Here is a 13,841-nt window from a genome sequence, read left to right on the forward strand (position 1 = left end):
AGGATCCTTCTCCTAGGCCTATAACAATGAGCTTTAAATTTATAATTGTTATTTTCATTAGTAGAATCACATTATTAATATCATCATTAATTTCTATATAATTCATATTTTTATGCTGTAGACACTTTAAAATTCAGAATCTCTCTGCATATGAACTCAATTATATTATTTTCTGATAATTCCAAGTGTGTGTTTCCAGAGATTTCTGTACCTTTGAAATACACCACTCAGGCCTTAGCTTTGTGTTGGCCAGTCCGCCCTCTGATATGCGAGTATGTTGTTGTTAAGATATGTAAATATGTTGTTCTGGTTACAGCCGCCTTCATCTGTGTGAAAACAACTCAGACAAACAGTAGACGCCTGCAGACAGACTCTGGATATTCTTTGGTTTTCCAGGATGGCAGTGGTCTGTTCTCTGGGTCTCTGGCCTTACTGGGTGGACAGCTACCTCCCACTCCTCAGTCCAAGGACAGGAAGCAGTTCACATATGTGGCCTCCCGCTTGCAGTCAGGAGGCAAGTGACATGTGCACAACTAGGCAGGCTATGAGGCACGTGAGGCTGTGGCCAGTGGCAGGCAATGCGGAGTTTGGTGGGCTCTGGGATACGGCTGGCCTCGCAGACGGCCTCAAGGGGCCCAGTACAGTCCTTCGAAGCTGCTGCTGATGTGTTAGAGGCGGTTCCACTGTAACGTAGCCATTTGTTATCCTGATATTTGGAATGGGACTGGTGCTGTCCAAAAACACAGACAGAAGAATCCAACCATTTTGGTTAGTTTGTCACACTAGATTTTTCATAATGTGGACAGCAGGTGGCATAGTGGTTAGAGCTGTTGCATTGCACTTAAAGGGCCCAGGTTCCAATCCCTGCTCCTGATATAGTACCACTGATCAAGGTACTTACTGTGAATTGAGACATTGTCATTTACTTAGCTCTTCAAATGGGCAAGTAATTGTAAGTGGTTTAACACTGTAAGCCACTTTGAAGAACACACACAGTCTGAAACCACTTCTCCTAAGCAGGGTCACAGCAAGCTGGAGCCAAACCCAGCAGCACAGGGGATAAGGCTGGAGGGGGAGGGGACCCATCCAGGATGGGATACCAGTCTGTCGCAAGGTACCCCAAGTGGGACTTGAACCCCAGACTCACCAGAGAGCAGGACCCAGTCAAACTCACTGCGCCACCACACCCCCAGGGCCCAATTAATGAATACCAAATAGGTCATTAGTTTTACACCAGAGTTTATTTTCCTGGTCAATGGAACATACCAGAATATTCTGCACATCAAATTAATTTTTTATGTGCATCTCACCTAGCCTCCATGCGGACCCAGAGATCACTGAAGAGCCGGGGTCGGTTGTGGGTGCGATGGTGCTTCCGGGGCCGTTTCTGCCTCCCAAACTCCTCCAGCTGACTCAAGCTGTCTGGGAGTAGCAAGTGCGGCAGGTTGTCTTGGCTTGCTCCTGGCTCTGGAGATCCACTGACCCCAGTGAGGGGGACCTCGGTTGATGACTGGGGCCCCGTCGTGCTGGACACCTCGGTGATATCCTGGAACGGGTGCCTGGGCAACAGGGAGAAATGACAGAGCCAAGCTGTGTTTAAACTGAAATGCTCACTGAGTACCAGCATATTAATTTATTTCTGAGTGAATTACTCCATAGTGCATACATTCCTCACATAATGGGGTTACATGAATTCCTGTTATGAAGGCCTGAAATTACCATTATTTCTTATGGAAAAAAATAAAATAATTATTTGCAAGACAAAAATATGTAGCCTAAAATTAACTGAATTATGGAAAAAAATACATTTGATTTGAATGACAATTCTAATGAATTTGACCCTGAGCCCTCGCTCTATGTATGTGGATATATTTGCATGTTTTTCGCTGTACTGTCTCTACCAGTATGCTGTTGTGACCCTGTGCTGTTTATAAGACCAATTAAAAAGAAATACCAAAAAAGCTTTGATTCATGAAATGACAAAACCAACATATTTTATAATATTTTTAACAAAATTATTATTTGTTGCTAGTCTTTTAATGTTATATGTCACAGAGAAACAGAGCATATCACGGTAAAGATGGGCTATGAGACAGGTTACTCCCTGGATTGGCATATTTTGGTAATTTGGCACATGGATGTTTCTGATATAAAGAGATAAAGTTGTCAAGTTCGCTGGCTAAGTCTTTGACTCGGTGAAACGTGTCCCTTCTCATGAGGAGGGTACAAAGTGGAAGAACACCCACATGCCTGGAGGGGATCAGGAGAAGGGTACCAGGAAAGCCAATACAGGGAGCTTTGGACCTGTTGTATTTCTCTGCAGCAAATGGGAGTATGGAAATGAGCGACTGTAATATATCCCCCTACAGAGAAGAGACTTTTACTCCCGTGTTATTCAAATGACTGGTGAAAGGGATCTCTTTATTGATACTTGTTTCATCTACACAGAAATACACTGCCATACATGGCAAACTGCAGATACATCTGTGGGAAGGTGCACAGCCATTAACACACATGAAAAATATGGCCCGGCACCCAGTTTCTCGCATAGTGTCATGTTCACCATATCTCAAGCTGGCATGATCCTCTAGGAAGTGGCCCCTGGTCATCTTTAAGTAGCCCATAGCACTATTGTGGCAGTGCTTGTCCTTTTGCACATCACTTGGCGCTCAGGCCCAGGAACACTGAAAGTTCTTATTTTTCTTGTGGTTGTTAAGCCATTAAACACTGCTACATAAGTTTACATGCTGAGTTTTGGGTGTAGGCTTATGACCTCTCATGACCTTTTGCTTGGGGCCCATACTGTATTTGTGGAGTGTGCGATAAGGCTGCAGGCTGCTGGGGTTGAAAGTGTCCGCCAAACGGATAAATGTAAACGTGAAATGTTTGCACAGCCCTCCTTAATTTGTTTTTCTGAACCGCAGTCGGCCCACTCTTTGGCTGTTCCCACAACCGCTGTTGACTCCAGCTCAGCTCGAGCCTGTCCCTCAGAGGTGGAGGAAGGGCTGCGGCTGTGATTTGCTGTGCGCCATGCAAAAGTAAACGGCTGTGACTGCAACGGTTTAGTCTGCATTACATGACTTTGCCTTCTTTCTCCCTTTTTCCATTTTCACTGCATGGTGATAACTGTTACCAGGGCTGCTGGTTTAACAGACACAACCTGCACAGCCCCCCATAACCCCCAGAGCTCTAAACACCCCTCATTCCACCCCCACCCTGCAGCAGGTTTGCCGAGCCAGGTCAGGTAGGTGTGGGAGGTTGCCTACGGGGTACCCCTCTTTGCGAGCTGGCTGCTGTGGGGGAGGCCTTTTCTCAGACGGTGTGTTTTAGGTGCCGAGAGGAGGCCCCGTCTCTTTACGGGAGGCTCGGGATATTAATCCAAAGTGCCTGCAGGCAGCGTACATTGTTCTGGCTGTTGACACATCACAGGCCTGTGGCTCTTGAACTTTACCTCCCTCCCAGAACCGAGTGGAAGAGAGCACTGAGAGCCGATCATGTTCATGCTGGTGCGGAGAGGTTTCCCAGACAACAGAAAGGTACCACCACGCTAAACAGAGTGAACAACAGAGACAGAGTGGTACTCTTTCCAAGTGGTGATGTCATTACTGTGTGTATTACTGTACGAACTGTCTCCAGGCAGGTACAGCCGGACTGGGGCCAGAACTCACTCTGGGATTGGTTGTTCAGGGGGTGTGTGCTCCACCTCGTAACCCTCCTGCCGCAGTATGTCCAACACACTGTGGTTCCCCAGGAAGTGGCCTGCCAAAGAAGACAAGGAACACTAAGCTGTGCGGCAAAAAGGAAAGAGGGAGTAGAGGACATAAGGTGTATAATTTATTTCTAATTATCCCACATTTCAGCTGCTAGGGGCAATAGATAGTGCTGCCACCCTGCATGCGAAGGACCCAGGTTTGAATCCAACTTCCTGCTGTAGGACCCTTGAGGAAAGTACTTACCTTGAATTGATACAATAAAATTTCCCAGCTGTATAAATGGGTAAGTCAGCGAAATTAGCTTTGGAGAAAAACATAGGGTAGGTGAATAATTAGAAAAGCAATGCTTTCATCCAGTTTCACACGTTCACACAGCTGGTTATTGTACTGCAGCAGGTTGTTCTAGTTACTTTTCTCAAGGATCCAGCAGCGGAGCCTGTGACCTGCCCTCGCTTCATTCCTCAGATACACGCATGTGTGCGCACACAATTCCTCCACTCTGCGACATCGAACACAGGGCCTGCAGTGAAATATATGAAAGCTTCCCCTTTTCTATGAGCGTCCGATAATCCCACGTGTCACTCATCCCAGCAATAACTGCTAATGCCTCGTGACACTGTCCCCTCATCAAGTTCCCAAACTTCATTACTAATATGCTGAAAATCATCTAGGCTCTTTTTTTGCATTCAAACAAATGGTAATTTTTCTGACCGAACCTGGAGAAGCTGCACAGTTTCTTGGCCAGGTCGTTCAAAGATAACCACAGGGCCAATGGAGCGTAAGGGGTGTCGGTCAGGTCAGACAGCAATATCCCGCCACTCCTCCCACTCTCCTCACGCCCCGCTAGTCCCAAGGGGCGAACAGGAGGCCCATTGAGCTGTTCAGACCCATAGCACATACTGTCTGCGAGTTGAGCGGCTGCCATGTTCAAAGCAGCTCACATTGCGATCCAGCCTCAAGGCCTCCGTTCTACATCCAGTGTTTTCATACCTGTAACCCACTGGATTTGTTTCTCTAATAATTTATTTATAAAGCTCTTTTATGTACATGCGCTTCTCTTTGGGGGTGAAAAAACATTCCTGGTGTGAGGTCAAGCCTTCTACTTCACGTCACTTATTTATTTTCTCCGTTTTGGAGCTAATAAATAAACAGTAGGAACAGAGGTCTCACAGAAGACTGTGATTACAAGAAGGTCCTGGAGGCAAAAGTGTTTCGTCTGTGGTTTTGGGGCTGTGCAGGAATGTGTGTGGCCACAAGCTGAGCAGCCGCCGTGCTGCTCTCCCAACCCACCTGCTGAATCAGGGACTAAAGCCATTCCCCCCTCTGTGGACCAGCCCCTGGCACCCTGAGCAAAAACCTTGGCACCCAAAAAGTGTCCAGGGCAGCATCTGCACTGTATCAGTCTGTCATCTGTGGACTAGCCTCACATTAGTGTCAGTCAGCCTCACCACAGCTCACACACAGAGACAGCTACTCAGAATGCACCGTGCTACGGTATAAGTTGCTTTCCGCATCCCAGCCACCTGAGAATACAATAAAAATAACTTTCTGCTCAGTGACTGTTGGATTCTTAATCATTGTCTCAATTTTTTCCCTCACGTCTACATACATTGGCCCCTCAATATACAAACACAACTGGATCCAAAAGTCTGTTAATAACTGTTTTGTGCAGAACTCATGGTTACAGTAGCTCACAATCAATAAAAGTGAAAACACAGATGCCCCTCTGTCACAGATGACCCTCCCAAAAAATAAATATTTGCAGGTATTGTGTACATTGTGCAGAAACCCTAGATTTAGCTAGAATAACTAACAATAAATAAATAAAATTGCCCTGCCATGGACTTGTATTGCATCCAGGATGTACTCTGCCTCGCTGTGTGCTTCCAGGATAAGGCTCTTCATGTCCCCAACAATGAATTTGGGGAAGAGATTATTAATAAATGAATAAAGACAAATACTTAAATAACAATAAAATAAAACCAAAAAGACCCAGTAAAAATTATAAAACAACATTTAAATGTCATTATATTAAAATGAAAAATAATTTAAATAATTTAATAATTTAACTAATTTCATTATATTAAAACGAAAACTAATTTAAAATGATTAATTTAAAACAAAACTGCATCTCCTCAAAATTCTATTCGATGTCAATTGTTGACTGATTCGTTCATACTGATCACCGACACTCAGAAACACCAAACACTGTGGGAGAGAGTTGAATTACTGCAGTCCCTCACAGACACAGATTTAAGATTTGAAATTTTTATTATCTATATTTTCTAAAACTCTATAGTGATAAAATGGGTTTTTCCCATACTCTCAGGCAAAAAAGGAAAAAAATTCATTGGCAATGAATACTAGGTAGATATTATCTGTTGGTGCCAAATAACAAAAACAGAATGTTTATCTTATGTATCAGGGTTGCTAGTTGGGGTAAACGTTCTTAAAATTAATTTAACTGTAAATAATCTAAGTTAAGAGGGGGGCACGGTGGTGCAACAGGCTTGGCTGGGTCCTGCTCTCTAGCGGGTCTGGGGTTCGAGTTCCGCTTGGGGTGCCTTGTGACGGACTGGTGTCCCGTCCTGGGTGTGTCCCCTCCCCTTCCAGCTTTACGCTCTGTGTTGCGGGGTTAGGCTCCAACTCACCGCAACCCCTCTTGGGACAAGTGGCTTCAGCCAGTGTGTGTGTGTGTGTGTGTGTGTGTAATCTAAGTTAATATAAACAAAAATATAAAGATATAATCATTGGAAACATAGATTCAACAAAAGGGGAAAGAAAAATGACTAAACTAGGCTAAGTTAAGACTTTTACAACATTGTTTAATAACTGTACAGATATAAAACATACACATGGCTCTGAGTAACTGTAGCAAGTCATAGCTTTTCTTACATTATGTTCCCTTTGATTCACATATACAAACTCCTTATTTCACATGGCAAACAGAAAAAAGAATTTACATTTGCTAATTTAGCTTTTCTCCAAAGTGACTTACGGCATTAAGCTATTTACAATTATTTACCCATTTACAGAGCTGGGTAATTTTACTGGAGCAATTTAGGGTAAGTACCCTGCTCAAGGGTACTGCAGCTGAAGTTGGGACACGAACCTGCAACGTTTGGGTCCAAAGGCAGCAGCAATAACTACTAACCGCAATATTACCAGCTGTGCAGCTTGAAATGCTTGATTGCACATAAGTTTCATCTTCCTCCCCAAATAAATGAGGAAAAAACAGAAAAAAAATAAAAAAACACTGGCATCATATTTTTGGTGTTAATTTTTAAAAATCTGCGTAACTCAAAATGTAAACCCAGTCCACACAGAGGGAGAAAAACATATACTGTATCAGATTCACAAGACGACAGTGCCATTCTGTCAGCTCCGAGGAAAACAAAGAATGTCTCTCATGTTGTTAAGTGTGGTCAGGTCCATGTTGTCTTATGGCAACCACACATAAAATCTAGAGTGCCTCTAGAATTATCTGTGCTCCACTTGTGCCTTTACGTTGGAAACTGATGTATCCACTATGGTTATGACAAACTCCATCCATCTGTTTATTGGTTGTCTTCCTTTTCCTCTAAATTTTCCAAGCATTTAAGTCTTCACAAGAGAATCCAATCTTCGCATGACATGTGAAAAGCACAACCTCAGTCTCATCATTTGTGCCTCCAGAGTGAGAGTTCTGACTTGAATTGACCCACTATCCATCTGTTTGTTTTCTTGACAGTACACAGTTTTGAGTTTCTTGACAATATCTTTAAAAGTCTCGTCCAGCACCACAGTTCAAAGGAGTCCCAGGTTTTTCCTATCCTGCTTTTTAAAAGTCCAGCTTTCACATCCACATAGTGTTATGTAAAATAGCACTGCTTGAACAATTATAATAATAATCTTGTTGTGGATATGTCGGCACATTTGATGACCTTCTTGATATTTTCGTCATAGCGCTACCAAGTACGTATCTCCTGACTGCTGCATCCTTTGTTGTTGATCACCGATCCCGAGAGATTGTTCTGTTCCTTCCACCAACTGAACATCTACATTTCTTTTAGTCTGGCTTTTCTCATAATGTGTTTGACATATAATGTTAAAAATGAAAAAGGAGAAAGTATGCATCATTCTCATACTCCTTTGTAAACTGGAAACCAAACGCCTCCCTAAACCAGGTGTTTGTTTGTTTTGTGCCCGCAGTCAGCCTTTAGATGACTGTAAACAATCTTGTGCTAAGGAGCTGCAGATCAAGCCCCAGCCAGAAAACTTTAGCCGCCCAGAAAATAAACAAACGGGAGCCTTAATTAGAGGGCCCAGGCTTTTTGGAACCCTAATACCTCCTTCCTGCATGACTCTTCCCAGCGTGTGGGAAGATGGCGTGCATCAGCATCTGGCACTGGATGGCTAAACGGGATGGGAGAGGGAGACTCCAAAGGCATGAATCCCAGTGGGCTGGCGCTGCTCATGTGGCTGGGATCCAGTAAGCAGAGACACAAAGAACCGCCACCAGGAGTGAAACCACCAGCAGCTTAACTGCATCATCCTCTATAACCAGTCCTTATGGAACGTTTACTGGGTGTCAGTACAGCTTCTGGGTTGTAGGGACAGTATGGACAGTGTGGGGTGCACTAACACCACTGACATTTTATCAAGGCAACTGTGAAGCCACAGTCGCCTGAAATGGCATGTTGCTGCTCAGCACCTCTCTGCAACACTCCACCTGACACTGCTGCTGACTGAAGATGTTTGGCTTAACTTGCTCCTCTCTTTCTCTCGATTTTCTGCTCTCGAATTCTCTGTGAGCATTGCTGCAGTGCCACCCAGGTTGGTTTTGGAGAGGCTCGTGGGTAGGACTCCAGCAATGTCAGCACCTCATTACTCACACGTTCCCTCCCTCACTCGCTTGCTTGCTCCCCCAAACATCCACCACCTTCCTGTCAGCGGCCCAGCCCTGACAACACACAGAGCCATAGGGTTAGGGGGCAGGGAGGTGTGGAATAAGAGGAGATGCGGAGAGCAGTGGCTTTTTTGACACGTGAAAGACAGAGGGGCATATGCTGGTGGGGGGGTGTGGGGTGGAGGTGGGTGGCAGCAGGACCCGCCACACACTGGGCACTGTTGCTGGGCTGCAAATAAACACAAGATGCTGCTCAAGAAGATGAGGCAATGGTGTGAGGGGGAAGGGGAGTGGGACACACACACAGGGCCCGCTCCGGTAAAGCATGCATTCCTCGCTGTAATTACAGGGTCCGCTTGCCGCCATGGGCTCCCGGAGCCCCCGCGAGAACACCATTCGGGTCTGCAGTAGTTCAAGGGGAGTGAAAGCCATCATTAACTCCCGGCTCTGCTTGCATTGTACTTATCGACAGCATTATGTCTCCCACCCGATAATCAAAGAGCGTCTGAACGAAAACCCCGGCCTAATAGTAAAATTACAACTCGAAGCATTCCTGAGCTCTGCTCTTGGCCTGCTCCTCCAGCTTCACCAAGTCAGTGAATCTGCTGCCGGATGCACATCTGACATGAAGCCTGCGACGGATCAGCTTCTCACGGCGTCTCAAAGTAAAGATCAGGAAATTCCACTCCCAGCGACACTTCTGTGTGCTGCAGGTATGGGATTAACAAGAACGAGGAGCTAAATCAACGCTCTCTGTGACAGTGCTCCGAGTGTGTGCCTGTGTGTGCGGTAAGATTCATCCTGGCAATTGTGGTGGTGGGAGGTTGGCAGCACCGAATGCCTCCTGCCAGTGTGTCCCCTCACAGCTGTCGCTGGGATTCCTGCTCAGTGGCTTTCCACAGAAATGTTTTATTCTTTCTCCGTCACTTTAAATATTTAGATTGTCCATTTGCCCGTACGCTGCTTGACAGGCTGGCAAGGCACTGTTGTTTGTAACTGTCCCAGAAGAGGAAAAATGGAGAGGGGAGAAAGGGAGGGGGATGGCAAGGTGTGGGAGGTCGCGCCCGTGACACATTAAAACATTTAGCAAAAATTGTGTCCACCGTTTGTTTTTATTCCTGACAAACTGAGGTCTTAACTCCCTCACAGGAGCCAGGGGGCAAGGAAGCACTGACCGTATGTGCACACACACACAAAGCATTGAGACAATGACTTTGCACGCACACACACACACACAATCTCACGTTTGGCCATTGAATCCATGACACCACAAAGAAATTCTTCCCGAGGACAGGCCGACTTCACCAGCAGTGCTGACACAGCGTTTCTCATCAAACAATGGATGTTCAGCCGACCGTTGCATTTTACTTTGGTCTTCTTCCTCCCAAACCTATAATAAGTACCTCTTCCTTTCTTTATCCCCCTCCCGTACATTCTCACTCACTTAATCCTTTTTCCTGTCTTTAAATAATTTATGTCCCCTAATAACCAACTCAGTGTCTTTCCAAATCTCCCTCTTGTGCACTTGGCTAACAAGATTTTTCCATTATAGTTGGTTGCTAGATAATAATCACCCTACAAAACAGAGGTTTTTGCTGTTTTTTTGTAGAAATATTTGTGTGGTAGTTATATAGCACTGAAGGTCACGCTAAACAGTTTACATAAATTACAGAGTGTGGGTTGCGCACACTGCAGGAAATCTTTAATTGGAATGACTGAAGTTCCATACAGGCGACATCGTACCCACTTCCTGCCTGATGAATCACAAAAGGGACACAGGTACAGATAATATTGTAACAGAACAGTGCCTGCTCTGAAAACGCGTACAGTGTGATTGCTCCTACTCTTCATGTTCCCATCTTTCAGTGTGTGTGTATCCACACACGTGTGTAAATGCACAGTCATTTGTCAGCAGTAAAATACACCCAAACAGAGCAGGATTGTGAGAGCAGATTAATTCAACTGGCTTGTCTACAATTTATTTGTGAATGTCAGTGATCAATAATAAGATGCTCAATGCTGCACTAGTTTATGAGCCTAATCAGTCAACATTCTGCATTGCACAGTAATTTGTGGAGACTACGTGTTTTCATTTTTTAGTCGCTTCAAATTAGTTTTAATTTTAATGTAAGTCAAAATGAATAAAAAAATTAAGTCTCGCAGTATTTTTCTCATAATTCTTGATTGCTGCTTGAAAGTATGTGAACCCCTTGTGTCCCTTATTTTTACCACAAAATGGTTCTTTAATGAGAAGCAGTCATTCCCATCTGGCATAATAGGTGTGTAATGACCAATTCCATATGTTGCTTTAGAAGAAATCATGCAAGTAATAGAAACAGGGAAGCACTGCAGGTGCAAAAATAAGTGAACCCAAAACTGCATTGGTTAAACCAAGTGCATAAGTACAATCAGGTGGGTAAATCATAATCAAGTATTCCTTTTATAAGTTTATTTCAATATTTTATACAAAAATAATGACCATTCTTATAGGGTTCACATACTTTCAAGTAGCATTGTAAACCGAGGCATGACTCTATTATGCTTTTATTGATTGTATAGATAATAAAGCAAGGTCAAAGTAGACATATACTGACAAATGTTGCACATACTGTTTCAAATGAATAAAAGATAATAAAAGTCTGTGCTGAACTGGTGTCCCGTTTGCAGTGTTCCCTGCCTCATGTGCTATGCCTTCCAGACACCTTGCATACAAGCAGATGATAAACATGTAATAATTAAACAAATGTGTTGGATTGAAGTTTAAGTTCAGTACATTTTATCTGAGATTTTTACAGAATTGAACCTGCAAATAAATCTAGGGGCATGCAAATAATTGCGTTTTTTGATTGTGACATAGCCAATGGATTTATACATAAATTGAGTTACAAACAGACTTCTGGTCTCAATTGCATTTGTATGCTGAGGACCCAGTGTACTGTATCTGTGTTTATGTGTTTGCACATTAAAAGTAAGAGTATTCAATTAACAGAGATTTGAATCAACCCTGAAGGGTGCTGAAGGGACATAATGTTTCCCAGAGTTGATTTAACTTTTAGAGTAACTCGCAGTTTAGTACTCAGTTATACTGAGTGTATGTGAGTTTGAGCGAAACACAGAAAAAAATCGTTTTACTGCAAAACGAGTTCTGACGAGTGGTTCTTACAATTAATGAAGCATGTAATCGCCAAGGAGGGCAATGAGGCACAAAAAACCAACAAGAGCTGAGAGTCATTATATAGAAACTTTGCAGTATCATCAAGGGAACCAGAGCCTGAACTGAACCCCACTCTGAACATGAAGTGAGAACCTGGAGTTACGGCTGATTAATATGACAGTGGGCAGGGTTCGGCGGGACGAGAAGCAGACTGGAAAAGGAAGAGACAAGCATCCTTGGAATGCACAAAGGGAAAGTTAAGAGTCTTCAAGTTTTTCCTGTGCCACATGTAAGCCATGCTGCTGTCAGCACCAGAGACGAATTCTCTTCTCCCATCTTTCCCGACCCTGCAGCACTTCTACAAGGCCCTATTTAGAGGCCCCCGCGGCCCCGTCTCCACCCAGAAACAGCTACCGTTGAGCCCTTGGCGCAGCGCTATGCTGATGATGCTGCTCTCAACACAACTCAAGCTGGACTTTTTGCTGACAGCCTCCAGCGCTGTGGCTCACATTTGACTTACATTTACATTTATATGTACATTTACAAGGGGGTGCGGTGGCGCAGTGGGTTGGGCCGCAGTCCTGCTGTCCAGTGGGTCTGGGGTTCGAGTCCCGCTTGGGGTACCTTGCGACGGACTGGCGTCCCGTCCTGGGTGTGTCCCCTTCCCCCTCAGGCCTTACGCCCTGTGTTGCCGGGTAGGCTCCGGTTCCCCGTGACCCCGTACGGGACAAGCGGTTCTGAAAATGTGTGTGTGTGTGTGTGTGTGTACATTTACATTTATTCACTTAGGAGATGCTTTTCTCTAAAGCGACTTACGATGGATACTATATAGTGCTAATAGCCTACACACCTTATCCACCAAGGTGACTTACACTGCTAGATACACTACTTACAATGGGTCACTCATTAGTATTGTACTTAGTACTTAGTATCGTACTTAGTATCGTAACTTGTATTCCAGCTGCTATGAGATGCGAGGAAATGACGCAATTATGTGAGACTGGGAGGGCGTGAGAACATCCGCTACAGCTTTCATAATTGTCACAACCAGTCACAAAGTGGACAGTTAATCCTGTACTTTGGGATTGTCATTCTATTGTTGCTCAGCAGACATCTTTATTCGAAGTGAAATAAAACTGGTAAATATACCATCTGTAGGTATCTATACATAGCACAATGAAGCACAAGTCCACTTTTGCAAAATATATACTGTATAAATATATTATACACATAAAAAACTACACTGCTTTTTGAAATAATTTTTAATTAATTAACTGTGCCTCACAGTAGCTCCATGAATTTCTTCTTGTTTCTCATAGCTTTTTTGTTTTTGTCCCACTTTTGTATTGTAAATTTCCCTTCAGGGATTAATAAAGCACCTATCCTATATTAAAATTAGAACTATTTTACAATGACTGAAAATAACAATATGCCATTTCCAGAAACTCCACAAACCTATTTAGTGGCGATTGTTTGGTGATTGACCCCACAAACATCTACAGCATCGGCCATCTTGTTATTGATCACTGACACTCCCTGTTTATAGAAGCTGTAAATGCTGTGGAAGCCAGTGGAAGGAAGAAGGTGGTCCTGCTCTCCTTCTGTTTGAGTGCAATGTGCCATCAGCTGAAGTCTGGATGCAGAAGCACATAACATTTCAGAAAATGGTCAGTGGAAAAAAATTAAAGAAAAAGTAAATACACACACACATCTTCAGAGCCGCTTGTCCCATATGGGGTCACGGGGAACCGGAGCCTACCCGGCAACACAGGGCGTAAGGCCGGAGGGGGAGGGGACACACCAAGGACAGGACGCCAGACCGTCGCAAGGTACCCCAAGCGGGACTCGAACCCCAGACCCACCGGACAGCAGGACTGTGGTCCAACCCACTGCGCCACCGCACCCCAGAAAAAGTAAATAATCTGGGAAAAATATTTGCATTTTTAAAAATTCCTAAGACAATTGTGCAAGAGGTCAGTGTGTTTGAAGAACCACCTAGGTAGAAAACCACTGAAACCATTCAATCCAAGCTCTCCATACTCCCAAATTTACTAACGAGGAAAGTAGTCAAGATAAGAAAACAGAA

General features: G+C 44.1%; 1 protein-coding gene across 1 annotated transcript in view; it reads right to left on the bottom strand.

Moving 5' to 3' along the window:
• Positions 1-243: 243 nt before the first annotated feature.
• trabd2b (TraB domain containing 2B) overlaps positions 244-13,841 on the bottom strand; it is a 59,580-nt gene continuing 45,982 nt past the window's right edge. Inside the window, exons 5-7 of the mRNA XM_018728116.1 lie at positions 3,669-3,759; positions 1,311-1,559; positions 244-730 (exon numbers count right to left, since the gene is read on the bottom strand). Of these exons, the coding sequence (XP_018583632.1) occupies positions 508-730; positions 1,311-1,559; positions 3,669-3,759 (563 nt within the window). The 3' untranslated portion in view covers positions 244-507. The remainder of the gene's footprint in view (positions 731-1,310; positions 1,560-3,668; positions 3,760-13,841) is intronic.

Source organism: Scleropages formosus, chromosome 9, assembly GCF_900964775.1.
Source record: "Scleropages formosus chromosome 9, fSclFor1.1, whole genome shotgun sequence".
Lineage (NCBI taxonomy): Eukaryota > Metazoa > Chordata > Actinopteri > Osteoglossiformes > Osteoglossidae > Scleropages > Scleropages formosus.